Source organism: Pituophis catenifer, unplaced genomic scaffold (assembly GCF_029215685.1).
Source record: "Pituophis catenifer annectens isolate HBS135680 unplaced genomic scaffold, rPitCat1.0.hap2 SCAF_3, whole genome shotgun sequence".
NCBI classification, from domain to species: Eukaryota; Metazoa; Chordata; class Lepidosauria; order Squamata; family Colubridae; genus Pituophis; species Pituophis catenifer.
Genome location: NW_027256883.1, coordinates 192,527,774 through 192,548,316, shown reverse-complemented (window position 1 = coordinate 192,548,316; position 20,543 = coordinate 192,527,774). Strand labels below are relative to the sequence as shown.

General features: G+C 35.1%; 1 protein-coding gene across 1 annotated transcript in view; it reads left to right on the top strand.

Annotated features, from left to right (window-relative positions):
- SULF2 (sulfatase 2) overlaps window positions 1-20,543 on the top strand; it is a 113,964-nt gene that overhangs the window by 23,371 nt on the left and 70,050 nt on the right. The window contains exon 3 of the mRNA XM_070940035.1: window positions 4,875-5,114. Within this exon, the coding sequence (XP_070796136.1) occupies window positions 4,875-5,114 (240 nt within the window). The remainder of the gene's footprint in view (window positions 1-4,874; window positions 5,115-20,543) is intronic.

Below are 20,543 nucleotides of genomic sequence, written 5' to 3'. Positions count from 1 at the left end.
TTCAAGTTTGTAGGCTTTACGGTTCTGGAGATTTTGTGATGATGCATGAGTGTATTTCGCTTTTATATATATAGATGTCTGTATGTATGTATACATGTAAATGTATGTATGTAAATATATATATAATGTATTTTACATATATACATTGCAAAGCACTGAATATTTTTAAAACGTTAAAGTCATCTGCTAGTTTCTATTCTCCAGAATTCATTCATTCAATTCAGAGTCTTCAAGAGTTGGTGTTAATGGTGTGATTTCTGCTAATAAAGTACAACCTAGTGAAAAATGTAGCTCTATAGAGGTCAATAATTAGTATTATACGTGTCACATATCCATTAAATCTGTGCTGCACAAAAGGTTTTCTTTTTTCTTTTTGTAATGTATGAAATGCTTTCCATAAGTTAGAAATCATACCAATTAAATATGCTCATATTACACTGTGAAAAGTGGGACTGAGAAAATTTGAGAATTTTATATCCTGGGGGCTATGTGAGCCTCTTAATGATCTCATGCTAATTTTCTGTCTCCCAAACCAAATCCAGACGTTTTCAGACTATGCTGGTTCAGAAATTTGATAAGTTCCTATTATGTTTGTCTAGAGAAATACAGAGTTTCTACAATTAATTGCTAAGTTGCAAAATATATCTTTCATAGTGAAAGTTTTTCTTTTATTAAATTTGCATTTACTACAAACTATAACAGTTGGAATTGGATTAAACTAAACCAATCCAAGTTTCTTTATTTCTGTTTGAGTTTGCAAGCTAAAAGTGGTGAAAAACAAAATGGGCAGAAGGGTGACCACTGTAAATATTCTGCTCTGTATCTCAACTTCTAGATTTTTTTCCTTTCCTTCTAAGCCAAGTTTCTTCTTATTAATTAAAACTGCATGAATATATGGCAAATGCCTCCTAAGATCCTAAAATAGTCTGACAGGGCTCTATAGAAGTTTACAGAATTAAGTAGTAGATAGAGATTTCACTGAATAACTCTTATCTTTCTTTGAGACCTGCAATGTAATTATAAATTATGCAGATTTGTATAACAGACATATGTACTATGTTTTCACTTGATGCAGAATTTGATTGTAGTACTGGGTGAGAATATGTATATGTATACATATACATATTCACGTTTCAAATAACATATTTTTGGACTATGAGACACACTTTTTTGTCTCCCAAAAGGGAGTGAAAATGTCTGTGCATCTCATAGACCGAATATTGCTGAAGCCCTGCCCACCTGCCGGCCATTTTTTTTGTGCCTCCGCACGCCCCATTTTCGGGCCTTTTTTCTACCCATTTTCAGGGCTTTTTTCGGCCCATTTTTGAGGCTTTTTGGGCCTGTTTTTGAGGCTTTTTTTTAGCCTGTTTTCAAGGCTTTTTTGGCACATTTTCAAGGCTTTTTTTGGCCAATTTTTTGGGAAAAAATCGGCGTGTAAAAAAGCCTCAGAAACGGGCCAAAAGCCTCAGAAACGGGCTGAATAAAGCCTTAAAAAGGGGCAAAAAAAAAAAAAACAGGCTGAAAAAAGCCTAGAAAATGGGCAGAAAAAAGGCTGGAAAAGACCTGAAAATGGGGTGTGCGGAGCCCAAAAACTTTTTTTTGTTGATTTCCTCTTCGAAATTTAGGTACGTCTTATAGTCCGAAAAATACTTTATATGTGTGTGTGTTTGAAAACAACATTGATGTAGAAACTTTTCATGTACTTAAAGCATTAACCTCTTTATAGAACATTTTTGTTCTTCTACTTTACAGAACAAAAAGCTAGATCTCCATATTATTTAGTATAATATATTATAGTGAATTAAACGACGCAGGCATCAGCCCTTGCATTCCATTCCTGTGCGTTCCAATGCATTAAAAACATTTTAAAGACAACCTTGAAATTTCCATTTGGGCCAACCTCAAAATAATGAAAACAAAGAAAATTGAACTCCTTTCCACCCAAGTTTCCAATGTTTTTCTGAAATAAGAAAAAATACCTCTTGCCTAGCTCTCTACTCTGCAAAAGGAAAATAAAATTAATTGGATGCACATGCCTACTCATTCATATGTTGTGTGCATTTGTTGTCATACACAAAGAAATTAAGAGATTCCTATGATGGGAAGCTGAAACGGATCAAGCAATCTTTCTTCTTGAAAGACTAGGAGGTTGGGACCACAAGGAGTGATAAGGCAGGTTATTTAAGGTTAAGAAACAAAATACGTTACAATTCAGTGAAAATATGCTCAGATCTCAAACACAACCAATTTGATGTAATTACACATCACATCACAGAGGCCTGAAGCAGCTTTTAATCTTGTACAGAATCCCATACCACCATTGATTTATCCAAATGCCTGAATAAATATTTCAGAAGATCCTGGCATATTTAGAATATCTGGGTCAATTAAATGCCATTAATCTTATGTGATGCCATTTTTGCATGACATACAAAAATAAATGTGGGTTAAATACAACATTGCTACTAAACATTGCAACATAACAGTTAGACTGTCTGGAATAGTTTTTCTCCTTTAGAGACAAATATTTTGCTTAGTTTAGTATGTTCAATTAACAGATAAGTAATGATGTTCCACAAAAGGAATGAATCAACTGTTTGGAAGATTTTATTTCCTCTTGCATCACTTGTCTTGGGAGACAGGATAAAGGAAGGAAGTTTTGGTTGGATGAGTTGCCATTGTTTTAAAATATTTAGAGCCAGTCTATTTAATATTGTAACAAAAGAGAATGTTTACCTTTCACTAATCTGCCCCTCTGGATTAGCTCTCAAACTAGAAAGAGATTATAGGTTTCTGTACTAAAGACTGTTGATCTACAGGATCTTGTCATTACAGTGGTTTTATTAAAAGAAGTTAGTGTCCCTAAGGGGAGCCATAACACGTACTATTATTTCAATAAAAATGCCTTTGTCATTTAAAACGTTATTAAAAATTATCTTTTAATAACAGAATGACAAAAGATTGATGAAACCTGGGTTATTTAAAGAGGAAGGAGGCAAAGCTAGTAAGATTATGAGATCTACCTTTTAATAGTTTAATTAATTATAAAATTTTACCTAAAATGTCTTCTGCATTTTTAAAAGAGAGGATGGAATAACAGAAAATATGTATATAAGTACGTGAACACTTTTACTATGTTTTTATGCTATAAACCACTGGGAAAAATTGTATTGAATCTGGCAGTATCTAAGCACAACAAATCAATAAAAGAATGACATGGACTTGGTATATTTTCATTTCAGAAATTACTTTCTATTGTATGATTAATTTGATCATAAGTACTCCCCCCAGCCCAAGAAGGCATAGTAAATAAGTTAATAACATTAGTATCTAATAAGAAGAGCAGAAAAACTTGTTCAGCTCTTTCCTCCATTGCAAATTCTTCACATGAACTTTTCTGGGTCCTATCATTATAACTAATGGTCCCTCTTCCAGTTTCCAGTTTGGCAATAATTGTGTAGAGCAGGTGGGACGCATCTTATATCTGGAATATATTGATTTATACCCAGTTGTGGGCTGCTGCCGTTCTATTTAGCCACGTTTTTTAAACCGTGTGCATGTGTGCACACTCACATTTTCGGTGCTGGATAGACTGGTTGTTAATTCATGTGCTGCCCACCTCTGTTTATACCTATTGTCTGTTTTCAATGTCTGGGGCTGCTGAGAGATCATTTGGAAATTCCAAATCTTATAACTTTCCATTTTGCAATCTATTTTGAGTTTGAAAAAAAAAAGGCTTAGGCAAATGAAATTCAAAATGTGTATGTGCATGAATTCTTTTTCAGTCTGGATATTTTGTACAATATATAAAGATGAACAACCAGTTGAGAAATAGTCCTTCACTGCCATTGCAAATGTATTCTTTTGGAAATGAATTCTACCTTTTACCAGTAATTTGTACACTATACTGAAGATGGAAACTCTAATTGACCACATGCATTTGTGAAGATCTTTAGAAGGACAAAATAAATTTTGAAGTAGAACAGCTGCAAATCAAACACTCCTGGCCTAGAAATCATAGCAAGGAGTATCAGTAAATAGTCAATGGTGAACATTTTTATAGATGATTAATTATTTTTAGTTTATAATTTAAGAGTTTGATAGTATAGTCATTCCCCATGAACACAATGGTGCTTAATTAAGGTAGAAGCATGGGTTTGAATTGTATCATTTTTGACTATAGTATATATTTTGTACACTACACTACAGTAAGAGCTGGAAATGGGGATAGAATGACCTTTCCTCTTGCCCAATAGTTGACCTTTGTTGAGTGGAAAAATCTGAGGGGCATTTTCCTTGCATGTGCTTGAATGTGAGCAAACATTTATCATGATTTATCAGGAAGTGAATATCTGAAGGACCAGATTGGAGACAAATCATCTTAGAGAAGATTTATTTATATAGTCACTAGCAGATGACAGTGACTTGATAATGAATCTTATCTATCAAGTCACATTTCAGGAAACAGAATAGCCCTATCTGTTGAGATTGTCCTGCTCAATTGTTTTGCTTTGATTCTTTAGGTTTTTTTTCTTTGTGTCTGATATGCTTCTTTAGATTTAAAGCTTAAAGCTTAACTTGCTGACAATTTGGAACAATCTGATATGGCTGTTGTGCTATTTCTGTAGCATAGTGTTAGCTTGAATATTAATATTGGATTGTTTGGGTTTGTTTGTTAAACCTTCAAAGAGTTTAAAACATCAAAGCTTTTACTAAATGCATACTTTTGCAGGGATAAATAACAGATGTGTCACCAATTTTCCCTTGCTTAAATGACTATCATGATTGGCTCCTTCGACTTGATACTTAGGATGAAGCTTCTGCATCTGATAAAACTTGTCTTTTTCTACATGATATTGTTTTTCTTTCCTCAGGTTCAATGCAAGTGATGAATAAAACAAGGCGGATTATGGAACAGGGAGGTGCACACTTCATCAATGCATTTGTGACGACACCCATGTGCTGTCCATCCCGCTCTTCTATTCTTACAGGGAAATATGTCCACAATCACAACACCTACACCAACAATGAAAACTGCTCATCGCCATCCTGGCAAGCCCAGCATGAAATTCGCACATTTGCAGTATACCTCAATAACACAGGGTATAGGACAGGTAAGATCAGTGCAAAAATCTGGCTTCTTTATTCAGAACCATGCTTTAGTGCTGAGGTTGAAAATGTATGTATTACGCTTGCCATATAATGCACATATAATTTCACATATGTTAAAAAATACCAAACTATTGCCCTACCAATGTTTTATATACCCATTTCCCACAGAAAAGAAAACACCGGGAGCCACAAAACCTTTCCCGTGCCTAACTATTTCTTGAGCAGCCACAAAACTCGAAATAAATTTTAATAAATAATTTTTTTCGAATAAAAATTCGAAATAAATAAATAAATAAAACTATCATATGCAGTTGAATTAAACATTCTGTTTTCTTCTGAAACTTTTCTTTTCTTGGGTTTATCCATGGTTGGCCTACCGGGGGTTCCAAAGCTCAGTAAATCGCGTGCCAGTGGGTGTCACACATTGGCAGTTGTGATGCATATTTTGAGTGACGGAGCTGCAGCAGAGGGGTGAAAGAGCCACTTGCAACTCCAGAACCACAGGTTGCTGATCCCTGGTCTAGAATAAGAGGGACCAAGGTTTATGTCTACTGTTAATCACCAAACTTAAGGTGACTGTGAACAGTTCATCCTTTCTCAACTCAATTCACCTCAAAGGTTTTTATTGTGGGAGAAATTTGGAAGAGGAAGTAAATCACAATACGGATAAGAAAAGATAATGGAAGATGTCCTTAGTGTGAAATAAAAGGAAGCGGGTGTTGGGCACAATTAAAGGATTTGACTGGAAGACAGATCTACTCAAACCACCAGGAAGTTTTTCTGTTGAAATGAATGAAAATTATGCAAGGATACAGTTGCACAACTTCCATTAATTTTATATTTGTGACTGGGAAGGGCAAATTCCCAGGGTATTGCATCTCATTTTTGTCCATAAGTGTAGAAAAGGGTGGCATTTGAATTCTGGCATGGAAACCAAACATGCAAGGGACAGCCTTGTAGAATAAGAGCATTCAATGCAAAAAAATAAAATAAAATTATAATAAAATGCCTAAGTCACAGCTATCCAAGAGCTTCATCCAATATATTTCACTAAAATTTGATTTTGATAGTAAAGGTGAACAACGTTTAGACTTTGAACCGTCATATATTTCGTGTTTCTTTTAGCTCTTTGCCCTTGTTTTTTCAGCAGCAGGCCTGCAATCATCAGTGTTGAACTTTTGGTCTTGCAACTCCAGGTTCCCAATCTTTTAAGCCTATTTCCTGCAGCAACTTGATTGCTCTCCAAATAGAGCTTGATTTTTTTAAAGCCAAGATAGCTATCCATATCCACCCTGCCAGGCTTTTGTTCCTTCTTTGTTATGGTCTATTTATTGACTGCAGTGTACCACTTACTCCACTTTTATCTTTGGCAAATTTTATATTAGTCATGTACTTTGACTTCTGTATTGCTGACCTATTGCTACTATTTCTGCTGCATACATCATCAGAGATTTGATAATTCAGCCTTTTTGCTGGAGGGTGGTGGGGAGAGGAGAGAGAGTTGATCCAGAAAAGGAAGTTAAAAGGACAAGCAGGCTTCTCTTCTTTTGCTACCTACTTTACTGCATGCTACTTTAACTATTTAATATGTGGCTATCCTCTTATTAATTCTTAAAGATAAAGTACAGTATGCTGATTGGATATTATTCCTGATTCGCAAAGATGTCCAGTTGCATCTTGCATGGCTCTTAATGTTAAATCACTTTAACATTAACTGTACAGCATGTCATTGAACTTTTTGTCTTGTTTTGTTTAGCTTTTCCTTAAAGATAGGTCCTCAGGAACCCAATCCAGTTTGTGATCATTATAAGTAGCCAGAATAATGTTAATTTTACTTCACTTCAGCCACTTCTTCTGAAATAAACATCACAACTATCCATGCATTGATTTTAAAGTTTTTTTTTAAGATCTATTTAAACTCTAAGAGACAAGGACATAGAGAAAGTCTGAGCACCTAGGCTATAAACAGGCATCTTTATCTTTAAGAATTAATAAGAGGATAGCCACATATTATATAATTAAAGTAGTATGCAGGTCTATAGTAAATTGCCAAGAAAAGAGCCGGCAGAGAGACTAGCATTGCTACACTTCTACACTTCTTTGTACAAAGCAGGCATAAGCATTTAGTTCTCTTGAATGCTGTTAGGCAGAGGAAAGGCCAGGTGAGAGATGCTAAAATAGGTGGCCCTTTTCCTAGCATTATAAATGCTAGGATCAACATATCCCAGATGCCAAAAAACTGAATATCTATTAGGCAGCACCAAAAATTGAGATTTTGTTTGTGTGCGTGTGTCACTTTGCTGCCATCTAGTTTTTGCCTGGATTTTTGCACACCAGGTACTGTATTAAGAAATCTCAATTTAGTTCATTTTTGTCTGGGAATTTAAGGGCTGCAAATCCAGCACAGTTTCTGACGGTTGATGGTTTTTTTTTACTATTCAGACTATAGGAATTTACCTTAAAATAAAATATTAAACTAGCGAATTCAGATTAAAAGGAAAGACAGTTAAATTAAACATTGCAAATATTTGGAGAATAGTAAGAGATATTTAACAATGGAACAAATGTCCCAAAAGTGCTTTTTCAGGAGGCAACTGGACTTTCTTGTTTGTTTGTTTTTTGAAGAGGTTTAGCTTTTCATCCAAGAAGTCTCTTCAACTCTGACAGGATAGTGGGGAATGGAAAGATTTATATTCCTTGCAGACAGCTGGTAATTTGCATCCTTTTAGAGGGTCCTTGAAGCACTTGGACGTTTATCTGTGTCCTCAGGGTCACATGAGTAGTGCTCCTGGTTCCTGTAGTCTACAATTTTTTCCTCAGGAAATCCATTCCTACTCCCACACTATTCAAAGGGTGTTCATCCTAAATTGTATAGCTAAAAGTCTTTAGAGATTCTCAATCATCTGGGTCATGGTTGTCTCAAAGGTGCTTTTTTTTTTAAACAAGTTTTATTGGTTTTTTCTCCTCTCCCACATTCAACCACATCTTTTTTTTTTGAACAGTGTTGACCGTTTCTTATCTTATACAATTAATCAAATTCAAATACATTTTACTCAATTACAATTTTTGCCAAAATCGTTTTGCCCCCTTTTCTTTTCTTTTATTTCAATATTTCTATACTTGCATACATAAACACCATCTTCATTTGTCCCTAGATTTACTGTTTATTCATATTTATTCTCTTTTATTCTTAAACAGTTCATTCTTTATCTTAATATATTTATATTTGTTTGTTCAGAGTTGCCTTTCTTCCACTTCATCTTTTTTATTGCACAGCAATCTTTCTCCTCAAACCTACCCTCTCCCTCTTCCCTATCTCTTCCTATTTTCTTTCCCCACCTTCTTCTTTTCTTCTCTACTTCCCCTTCCCTTCTCCTTCTCCTCCTCTCTTCCCTCTGTCTTACCTTTTCTCCTACTCTGATTTCCCTTCCCTTCCTTCCTCCCTACTCTTCCATCCCTCTCTCTCCTTCCTCCCCCCTTCCAACTCTCTTCCCCTCCTTCATCTCTCTCTATTGCTGTATTCATTTTCAATTTAATATTTTTCACTGTGGAGTCCAGACAGCCCTGATCCTCAAAGATGCTTTTTCAGGAGGCAACTGGACTTTCTTGTTTTTTCTTTTCTTTTCTTTTTTTTTAAGACGTTTCGCTTCTTATCTTATCCTAATATCATGGATGAGAAGCAAAAGATCTTCAAAAAGAAAAAGGAAAAACAAGAAAGTCCAGTTGCCTCCTGAAAAAGCATCTTTGGGACAACCATGACCTGGATGACTGAGAATCTCTACAGAATGGAACGGATAGTTTTAGAAAGTCATGGATCCCCTTCATTTGAGGGTAGTAACAGACCGGATGGGTGCTGTATCGAGGCTGCTGCAGTTATTCGCTTCTAGCATCCAGAAGGACACAGATCAAGATGTGATTGCTTTTGTTACTTTGCTCTTTTGGTGCACATAACTATGTTCAATGCCAGAAGTTGATTATAAAAGGATAAGTTGTTAGCAAGAGAATTATTAAAGCATTCTTTCAAACAACAGTGATATACTGCTTGTTTCTTTTTCTTCAGCACATGATCACTTTTCATATTTTGGTCTTAAAGATTATTAACTGTGATCCTGCATCTGTCTTACTATGACGTTCTATACATCAAAGACACATAACCTTTCCCACTTTTGTCTCCATTTAGTAGGTTTTACAGGCTTATTTCAAATATCTGCAAAAGTCTCTTGATCAATGCAACAAAAGCAATGTTTAGTTCCCCATAGCAAGCAAATTACAAATCTATCACTGGAAATTGCTTTAAGGACAATTATCTTTTATTTAAACTAATAATTAAATAATTATTAATTATAATTAGTTATAATTATATATTATTATATTATAATTATATTAACAGTGTTAATATTAATATATTAACTATAATTAATTATAATTAAGAAATAAGTAACTAATGATTAAAATGACTTTCAAATTTTGTTCTTTTCAAAAATTACCCTCAGTCTATTTCTTATTACAATTTAATTCTATACTTTTTTCAAGGAGTTAAAGAGTTCCTGTGTGTAAAGCCATTTTATTCTAACAAGTACCTGGGTATAAAGATTGTACTTTGTGTTGGACACTTTTGATATTTATTTTACGCTATCTTTAATCTGTAATTTTAATTTTTTCTATTCCTGTTCAGAATTGTGTTGCCTTCAGTGATCACTGAAACAGAAAGGCGGGGTATAAATCATGAAATTAAAATTATTTATTTAGTTCTTTTAAGTCAGTCTCAACTCTTGATGACTTCATGGACAGGTCCGTGCAGTTTCCTTGGCAACATTTTTGGAAGTAGTTGGCCTTTGCTTACTAACAGGATGTTTTTTGACTTCCCAGTCTAAGGCCACAAAAGCTGGGGCAAAATCACCCAGCCGGTTTCTTGTCTAGTGGAGGACAAGAACTTAGATTTTCCACCTCTCAGGAAGATGGGTGGCATATAAATTTAATACATACATAAAATAAATAATTACTACACCACATTAGCTCTTTATTGCTAATTAGTGGCTGAAGGCTGGAAAATGAATCATAGGCCTCAGTGGTTCAACCTAGTCTTTCTTTTCTGTTTTGATAGATCTCTGACTTCAATATTTTAAAATACCCATTTGGATCAACTCTTGCATAAACTGTTGCTTTAAACAGTATTTGTTTTTATTTTTCTGCATCTGATTTTGTGACTACATCCTACTAATAAGGAAGGGTTTGTCTTGTCTTGTATCATCTCACAGATTTGGCCACTCTGCTTTTCATCTTGTTCCACTTGTCTCAGTCTAATAGATGTTGGCAATTTTTCTCTACTTTAAAATATCATCTTAAAGAGTTACGCTATTTGTCCTGTAAGATTACTTTCTTGGCAGCCATGAGACCAAAAGGGATATAAAAATATCCTAATGGATGCAACTCCTGATGAATTTGTTACAAATGTGTAAAGTAAAAAGTATGGATTTGAAAAGTAAAAGATGATTTAGAATATATGTCTTCATGTAGCGCATAGAGAAAACTTCTTTAAAAATCTGTGATTTTTCCTGAGCCCATATGATCTAGCCACTATGAGATATTTCCAGCAGATACTGCATACTCAACCATGTGCATGCTAAATCATCTCTTTCCATTTGTATCCGGATTACTGCAGAATCCTAGATTTTATTTTGCTAATATGAGCCATGGTTGCTCAGTGGTTAGAGTGCAGTACTGTAGGCTACTTCTGCTGACTGCCGGCTGACTGCAACTTAGCAGTTCAAATTTCACCATCCTCAAGGTTGACTCAGCTTTCCATCTTTCTGAGGTGGGTAAAATGAAGACCCAAATTGTTGGGGGCAATATGCTGACTCTGTAAACTGCTTAGAGAGGGCTGTAAAGCATTGTAAAGCGGTATGTAAGTCTAAATGCTATTGCTATTACTAATAACCCACCAACATTAGAAACTTGGTATTCTGTAAGTAAGCAGTCATATTCTATGCAGAATAAATGAATGTCATATTATCAACATTTCATAATCCAGTATTGTCTATATGTTTATGAGACGAACTCTGAACTCTGTGTACGAAGATCCAGATTTGAAATATAAAATATGAGCCTTCATATATGTGAATACATGGATAGTGCCTGTCAGGAACACTTGAACTTTTCCCAAGCTGTATGTCAGTTGAAAAGTGCAACTGCACAAGCCCCAGGAGAAGATGCAGATGATTTAAGATATTTCTAGCAAGTGGTATAATATGACTTTGAGTCATAGCTCCCATGTTTACCTTTGTATTCCATTATTATATACAAAGATAAAATGTCTACCTCTTTATTGTTTGCATACAAAACAAAATTTGCCACTCACTCTGTATTGGCTATGATTGTTCAGGACAAATCTTGAAAGTGTTCTGTTGGGCAAATATCAGCTAATAGTTTTCCGTAGAATATCTGGTCTAAATGTTTTTCCATTAGTAGATGTAGGAATCCATATACACTTTCCACAAAGCTTGTTTTTTCATGAAGAATATGATTATTGTGTGGAAATGTCAGTGTTGAGGTAACAAGATATTAAGTCTGCGTTGTTATATACACATCTATTCCACAAAAGACAGAGGTAGGCCTTGTAAGCCTAACACCTCTATTCTTAACGGGAGTTTCCTATCTTTGCTTTTATTACACCCAGTGGGAAGTTAGGCAGGAAGACATTATATGTAAACATGTCATGTTAGTTGAAGGATTAATCTGAGGAAGTTCTCCCACTCTGGCTGAATCACCTCTACAAAAAAGAATGGCCAGTCATACTCTTGAATCAAAAGCATATAAAAATAATAATTGAGCAACAAACAAAGGATTCTTACAGTGGTGGTTTCTTGGTATCAGAAACCAAGGAAAGATTCTTGTATAAACAATTACAAAACAAATGTTCCCTCTTCTGCTTTTTCATAATTGGGTGCCACTTCCTTCCAAGAGGGAGCATTTAAAATTATGAATGTGGTTATAGAAGACAAACATGAGGGAGTGGTGCTTGATTTCTCAAATCTCTCTAAGAAATGCTGTTTTTTAAATTCATTTTGATTGGGGAAAAAATGAGCCTCAGCCCCTCTAAGTTTGCAGCTCCATTTGCAGGCTTATGGGTGCACTACTTATAATCACTTTCTTGTAAAGATCATCACTCCTTTTTTTGTAAAGGACTGATGTCTTCCTTCCTTCCTTTGTTGACCTACATGCGTGTTTAATCGTCTATATTTCTTTATTCTCAGACAAGAATTAAGGGGCAGCATTACTTTTGGAAATTTCTTCTTACCAATTTCATTTCAAGCCAAATCAGAGTAAAGGTAGAATTTCAGAGGGAACGTTTACTGGAGGGGGGGAAGGGAGGTAAAATGGAGAAGAGAAGCAGAAAAAAATTTCAAAAGAAAATAAATAAGGATGAACCAAGAGTGGATAAAAGAAGGAGTGGCGGCAGACAACCTTGGATAGGAGGAATTTAATTCATAATTTTGAATCTTTCAAAGTTTAATGATGAAAAGCTATTGTGAGAACATTCGTTGCAGATTTATTTTTGATTAATCAGCATGATAGAATTTTAAAATTTTTATTTTATAGTTGTGAATATAATTGGCAAAGAAGAAACTGTATTTTACATAACAGTTTGAAAGAACTAAACATATACTAGAATTTAATATATATTGAACAGGAAATAATATTGAAGTAAATCTACTGTTTTGAAAAGTTTTTAGTAGCTTCAAAAAAGTATCCCTTCATTTTATTGGAAAATATTTTCCCTTATTTTGCATTGCCAGATACTTCAGCCAAACGGAACTGACTACTAAGATAGAAAATGTCAGATAAATGGCATTCATTATATAATACCTGGTGCTTGGGATTGGCATGTGTCAAATCCTGGAGACATTGTCTTCAATCTCACTCAGTTTTACAACTTAACAAAACAATGCAAAATTGTGATATTTATTATATCTCATCAGTTACATAATTCTGTTGACTAGGGTTTTACAGATCTCCATGAAGCTAATGAACTAATGAGCAAGAAAAAGATCTAGACAGTGCTGTAATAGATGAAAACAAAAGGCCAAGTTATTGCAAAGCTGTATTCAAAACCATATTCTGCGTATAGTGGTAAATGATTTGCTTGCTCTAACTTGTATCAGCAAAGAGTCAACATTATCATGACGTTTCTATGGATTCCAGACACTGAAAATCAAAACTGACAATTCATAACTGAAAGCTTGCTTACATCAAGTATGTGTGTGTGTGTGCATGGCAAATTACTATACAAAGTGACTAATATATTATGCCTACATTAAAACAACTCTCCAGAGTACCAATATTTTGAAGTGCATTTGTTAATTGTGCCTGACAAAAATAGGTAATAATTGTAAAATTTTATTGCAATCTAAATTATTGCATAGGGAGGAATATTGCTCAAAACCAAACAGATGAAAAGTACAGACAGCAGAACTGTGTTCTCCAACGTTGCAGAATAAGTCACAGCCAAGCATAGGGACGTTGCTCTCTGAATCACAGTTCTGTCTGCTGACTCCTAACCACTGAAACCAGATTGCTTCCCACCAAGATTTCTCAGTTTATATTGAATATATTATTGCAAAGAAAAGACCCGTATTCTATGCTAAATTAAAAAAAGGATTATTCTGTACAAGATACTCCTAGGATGACATTGAATAATACCTTAGTGGTTTTATAAAGATGCAGTTTCTGAAACATCAGAGATATGGTTAAAGATGCATAAGAAATCTGATTGAGAGGTAATCATTGGCCCAAGGTCATTCAGTGAACTTTATGACTAGGGGGAGATTTGCATTTATATCTTCAGGACTTTATTCCTGTTCTCTATTAACAAAACCTTGCCACCCCTGTTATATTATTAAAACAATTATATTTTGTCTTATGCTCCCCATGCTGTGCATAGAACTCCCAGGTGGAATATCATATAGGTAACTATGGACAAGATTTAAGCTTTTTTAACCTTACGAATGAAGGCAAATATAGGTGTCCCAGAATAATGCTGCAATATGGGTCGGTGACAGGACCAGAGGTTTTGTCTTCCAAGCCTTTGCTGGAGCCCATCTTCAGGGAACTTCTCTCTAGCAGACTGTGTGCTGTTCTGTGTATGGTATTTATATGGTGACTGTTGTATGTGGCTTTTTAGATCCTGATTGGGGTGTGTTTATAGCTGTCATTTGCTTGTGCTGCCCAGCCCTCACCTTCTAAGTACTTGATAAGCTGGTGGTAGATCAGCACACCTGTTGACTGACAAGGAACTGTTTCCCAGGTTTCAATCACTTCCCTGGCTGTTTTTGTGCCTGCTTGTCCAACAATCTTAGTAGCTGCAAAGTAGAATGTGTGTCCTTGTTCATTGCAGTGTGAGACTACCTTAATTTTTTTACCTTAGTTTCAGCAAAGTTTTATATGATGTTTTACAAAATTCCCTGACATTATTCAAGATATATGTGTTTATTTACATTCACATTCTTGTTTCATCCTCCCTTCCCCGTATGGACTTAGAAAAAAGGATATTATTGAAGAACTTCAAAGAAGTAATTCTACTCTTGCTCTGCCTAGTATCATGTATATGGATACCATAGAAATACCATAGAAATAGTCGCACTGAGACTATTGGACAGGTTTCTTTCTTCCCAGCCAAAATGCATCCATAGCTATAAAATGTAGTTGAAGAATCGTTACAAACATTTAATGCTCCCCTGTGTTTTCCTAAAACCATTATATGTCTGTTTTCTCTCTCTTTATTTTTAACAAAATATACCTCTGTTTGGAGTATTTTTAAATTGTCTATTGTCTAAAAGGCTCTTCCTTTTTTTCTCCCTTGCTAATGTACTGTTCTGAGGGGATGCCAGCACCTGCATTTAAAAAATAATGTTCTCTTGTATTGATTTGTCATTTCAGCCAAGAAATAATAACTAGTTTGAGTTTTGCTTTGAAAAAAAATCAACTTGAAATCTTCAAAACAAGAACTTAGGTGGACAATTTATCAAAGGCTTTCTACTATCCATGATAAATTTCAATCCTATAAATACCACATCAGTATAAAAAAGCTTATCAGATTATTGAACTTGAGCCTATAAAAAAGAACCATATATATCTCTAAAAAGAATATGAGCAACTAAAAATGTGCTTCAAAATTCGCCATCTGCTATAAGTTACACATTCCCAGTTCTGCTCTTATTTGGGTATTAGGAGCCAAACTGTACAGGACAGATAGGTTTAAGCACTTGATTAGTTTTTTTGGGAACATTTCTTAAATGCAATCATTGGCGGGGAAAGTGTTTTTCCCCTCCTTTTCAGATTTTTCTATAGATAAATCCTTCCTTCAAATTGATCCTTTGGAAAGAAGCACAAAGACATGCTTTTCCCCTACCAACCTTCAGCTGATAGTAGCAGTTTTTGAAAAATATTCCACAGAAAAAATACCACAAAGAAAAATAGTATATCCCTTTAAATGATTTTTTATCTTAAACTACCATCACTGTAGGGAAATTTTATCTTTCAGAATAAAAGGTCACAATCAATACACAGACTATATAATTGCGTTCTCGCCACCTTGGACCTTACCAGGTCTGTATGTGAATCAACCTGATTGACACTTTAAAAAAAAATCAAATTTCAGAAATAGATTGCAACAGACTTAGGAACGTCCATGTGAGCAATGCAACAAGCAGTGATGAAAAATATATTCAGGGTAGTTTACAAAACATGAAGCTAACAATCAAAATAACAATTTACCACCAAGGAAAACAGGAAAGCCTAGCAGTACAACTGTGCTATATTAGCTGTAAAGTAAAATAGTTTTGGAAAAATAAATTTTGAGATGAAAGTCTCCATGATAAATTAAAAGCTTTTAAAAACTTAAACTTAAAAAAGAAACAATTTAAGATGAATTTTCTTTCTTTAAATATTGTTGGAACTGTTAGTTTAGGCCTTTCATGTCAAAACAAGACTTTGACCTGAGGAAGGGATCAAAAATGTCAAGAAGATAGGTGTGATCATGTGATCAAAATCCCATCCCTTTTTATGTGCATCATATATGTTGAGATAATGTTGACTATGCAATCCCAGCTGCCATCCTGTTTTAGCTACCCTGAAGACACCCTTGCTTTGGCCTCGCCCTATAGTAAACAAGCTGAAGTTATATCTGTGACCAGTCCTTGAACCCAATAAAATGGACTGGAACGTTTGGCACTGGATTCAGGTTCAGGTTTCAAAACTCAGAGATTTGTTACGTAATAAAGCAAATAAATCCTACAAATTCTAACAGAATACATAGAGCATCTTGCCAAGCAATGAAAACTAGTTACAATCTGAAAAAAACCCATACAAAGGGAGAAATGGACAGAGATAAAAGAAAAAAGAAAATGCAAGCATTAATTCTTAATTTGTTCAGCTTCTTATACAGCAATAACCAGCAGAGACATAGCTTTAATACTATATAGGCTTTGATGACACCAGATGTTGTGGGAGTTCTTCTCACAGCTCATCCACATCTTAAGTGGGGCTTTCATAAAGCAAACTCATTTAAGGTAGTTAGGTTTGTTGATGCCAAAGTGTTGGAAAATAAAAGACAGCAAAATAAAAATGGGATTGCAGAGAGCTGAGAAGTCTTACCTCTTACATGAGTAGGAGTTAGACTACCAAATAAAGTTTAATATGAGCAAGACAAGACAAGCTATATTGGTGCAAATGCCCAATGGTCAGATATACATGAATAGGATGTGTGCTGATGGCGATTGATCAAGGCTCTTGGGACATGGTAGATGAAAAGGCACAAGTCACAGCTGCTGTAAAATAAAACCATGTTAGGGAAAGCATGCAGATCATGGCTTATGGCATTCTTGCCAAACTGTTTACCAGGATTGGCCACAGGAGACAATGTAGTTTCTTCTATTTAATAAAGTGATGCCCTATATTTGTGTGTATTTCTACTTGTATGAGCAAGTACACATGAGCACCTCCATGTACATTGGAAAGCACAAGGCAGACTGGAAGCAGAGCATATTCAATATTTTTTCTAAAAAATATTTTTCCATGATTGAATTTGATCATTTTTTTACTCCATCTTTCTTTGGCTTTCTTTTCTCCCTTTACACTAAAGTTGATTCTGTTCTGTTTTGTATTTAGAGATTTCCTGTCGGACAGATTTTTTTTTTTAATTTGATTTATATGCGCCCTTCTCCAGAGACTCAGGGTGGCTTACAATGCGTTAAGCAATAGCCTTCATACTTTTGTATATTTTATACAAAGTCAGCTTATTGCCCCCTCAAACTGGGTCCTCATTTAACCTACCTTAGAAAGGATGGAAGGCTGAGTCAACCTTGAGCCTGGTGAGATTCGAATTTACAGTAATTGCAGACAGCTGGTGTTAATCACAATGCTTTTAGTCTGCAGAGCCACCAGGCCCCTTGTCAACGTTGTTGACAGACAATGTTCTAGGCCTTCCCAACACTTTTTTGGTTTTGAAAGAATGACCAATCAAAAACACACACACACACACACACACACACACACACACACACACACACACACAATCTATGTATATATGCCCACCATATCTGGAAAGTGGATATTTTAGAACTGGAAAAGATGTATAAAAGGGAAAAATGATTTGGGGAAGCTACAGCAATTCCCCTCATGAGGGATGTCTGAATGTTTACCTTGGAGCTAAGGCAAATAATAGGAGATATTGCACAGGTATTGTATATAAGATTGGACATTGTATAAAAATATGGAGGGGGAAGCCGCTTCCTCTCTCTCAAAATGTTAGAACTTATTAAAGCTAAATTGTGAGGGGCCTTCGGGACCAAAGACAGGAAATACTTTTATACACTAAACATAATCCAAGAGCCTTGGTAGTACAGGGGTTTAAGGCACCCTGTTATTAAGCTTATTAAGACCAGCTGCCTGCAATTACTGCAGGGTTCGAATCTCGCCAAGGCTCAAGGTTGACTCAGCCTTCCATCCTTTCTAAGGTAGGTGAAATGAGGACCCAGTTGTGGGGGCAATAAGCTGACTTTGTATAAATATACAAAAGGATGAAGGCTATTGCTGAGCACATTGTAAGCCGCCCTGAGTCTTCGGAGAAGGGTGGCATATAAATCAAATTAAAAAAATAAATAAATAATCAAACCTTGGGATTCATTGCTTCTGGCTATTCCAAAAGGGAGAACAAATTAATGGAGGATGAAGTGTAGCGGAATCTCCAGCTAGAAAGGTGAGGAGGGGTGAAAAGACTGGAAAGCTTGGAGTCCTTACAGGTAAGGAAGCAACAGAGGCCAAACACACCCCACCCCACCCCTAGAATTCCTGAAGCCTTTATCTGGCTTTTCCCAAAATAAGGTAGTCAGTCTGGTGAGATTCTTGTAAATAGGTAGGCAACAATAAAGAAGCAACTCTGATCAGTTCACAGTGTCATTCTGATTCCTTGTGCCTGACATCCCAGTATCAGGGCCTACTAATATTGATAGTAATTTACTACCTCTGGAATGGCAAGCAACATTCCTAAATATCAGCTAATAGGAGCAACAGTAAAAGTCTTTTTCTTTTCCACCATGTTTATGATGGGGAATTTCTTAAAGGAATCTGGTTGGTCACCTTATAATTCACTCACTTTTTTTTTTTTTAACAAATCTTGAAGGTTATATTTCTCAAACAGAAATGTCAACCAGCATTTTTAACAGAACAGATTTTCCTTCCTTTCAAAACTTTCTCAAGAAAGACACTACTTTAAAATGTCACAGTTGAATCTGAAAACAACTTCTGGGAGAATAGCATGTTTGTGGTTAGAAAAGTCAGACTTTTAATGGATGGGAGGTTTCTCTTAATTAGATTATCAAGAGTCCATACTAATTTTCTTCATGTGTTTATTTACAAATCAAGTTTTTCTAAATTCTTTATGCAAATTTATTGCTAAACCAAACAAGACAGAGTTATTTTTTTACAACTGTAACTAAGCCTGGAATTATGGTTCAAAGTAGTGCCAGTCATTAAGCAGGTCATCATGTGACTGACATGATTTTACAATATTTTTTGGAGCAGTTGTTAAGCAAACGCCACAGTTGTTAAGTGAAGCCATTTCCTGCAATGGGTGGGTTTTTTTGCTGGAAACCAGAAGTAAACACTGGTTTCCATTTTTAAAAAATCATAAATCACAGTCACATGACCATGGGATGCTAAAAATGGCCATAAGTGCAGATTGGATGCCAATCATCCAAACTGTGACCACATGAGCACAAAGGGTGGGTAGATCAACAGAAGTTCAAATCAAGGGCATAAGTACTCTTTTTTGATGTCTGTTATAACTTTCAATAGTTGCTAAACAACTGGTCATGTCAAGAATTACCTGTGTTAGTTAAGTATACTTTTACATCACAGAAGAGAGTCTAGTAACCAAATGCAATAGTAAGACTACCAGCTCTGGAGCACATCAGCAGTTTAGGAAGAATTGGATACCAGTTTTTGTTATGCTGGAGTCACACTATTATATGTGAGGAAATAGAGAAACATAATTTGAACTTGTTCTATATTCACTCCATTTTATTTTAATATGTGCTGTAATATTTTGGAAAGAGTAATAATGTGTAAAGATGTTAATGTGATATTGAATTATATACAAAAAGCTTGGATTTATTTTTTGATGTATGACTACAGTTCTGTGTAGATCTAGGCATCTGCAATTAGCAACAATGATGCCAACATGACAACATTGATGGGATATGACACAAGATTGGCCTTTTGCAATTAATTGCGACATCACAATTTCACAAGACACATACTTGCATCCAAAGCTGCAAAGCATATTTTGTTATTTGCCTCTTAATAGCTACCCATGAATATTTAAAAACTGAGTAACTTTCACATACCTATTGTTTTTCTTTTTTTTTGCTGTAAATTATATTGGTATAAATGAATGGGATGAGTGGGATAGGATAAAATGGAATAGCATAGGATAGGATCCTGTTTTGTAAAAGTCCAAATGAACATTTCTTTGGGGGAAAAAAACTTAGTTCTGGCACATATAATGGTTGTCTCTTAGATCTCATGGCAATAAGAAAACATAAGTAAATTCATAATACATATTTCAACAATATCCAGTAGACAACATAAGGGAGAGTTTTTTTCTAATGAAAAACATTGCATACTGCACATTGCTTGCATTTGGCAATCAAAAAGCTCAAGGGTGTAACAAAAATATGTATACTGTTCATGCACAATGCATATTTTGCATTTGGCAAACTGCCTGAAAAAGAAAGCACAACAGACACAAAACCCTTAGAAACAACAATTGCATTTAAAAAGTAGAATTGAAAATGTTCTCAAATTACATATTCTAAAGTCTCAAACCTAGTTTTGCACACACACCTTGTGTGACTACCATCTACTGGTCCCAG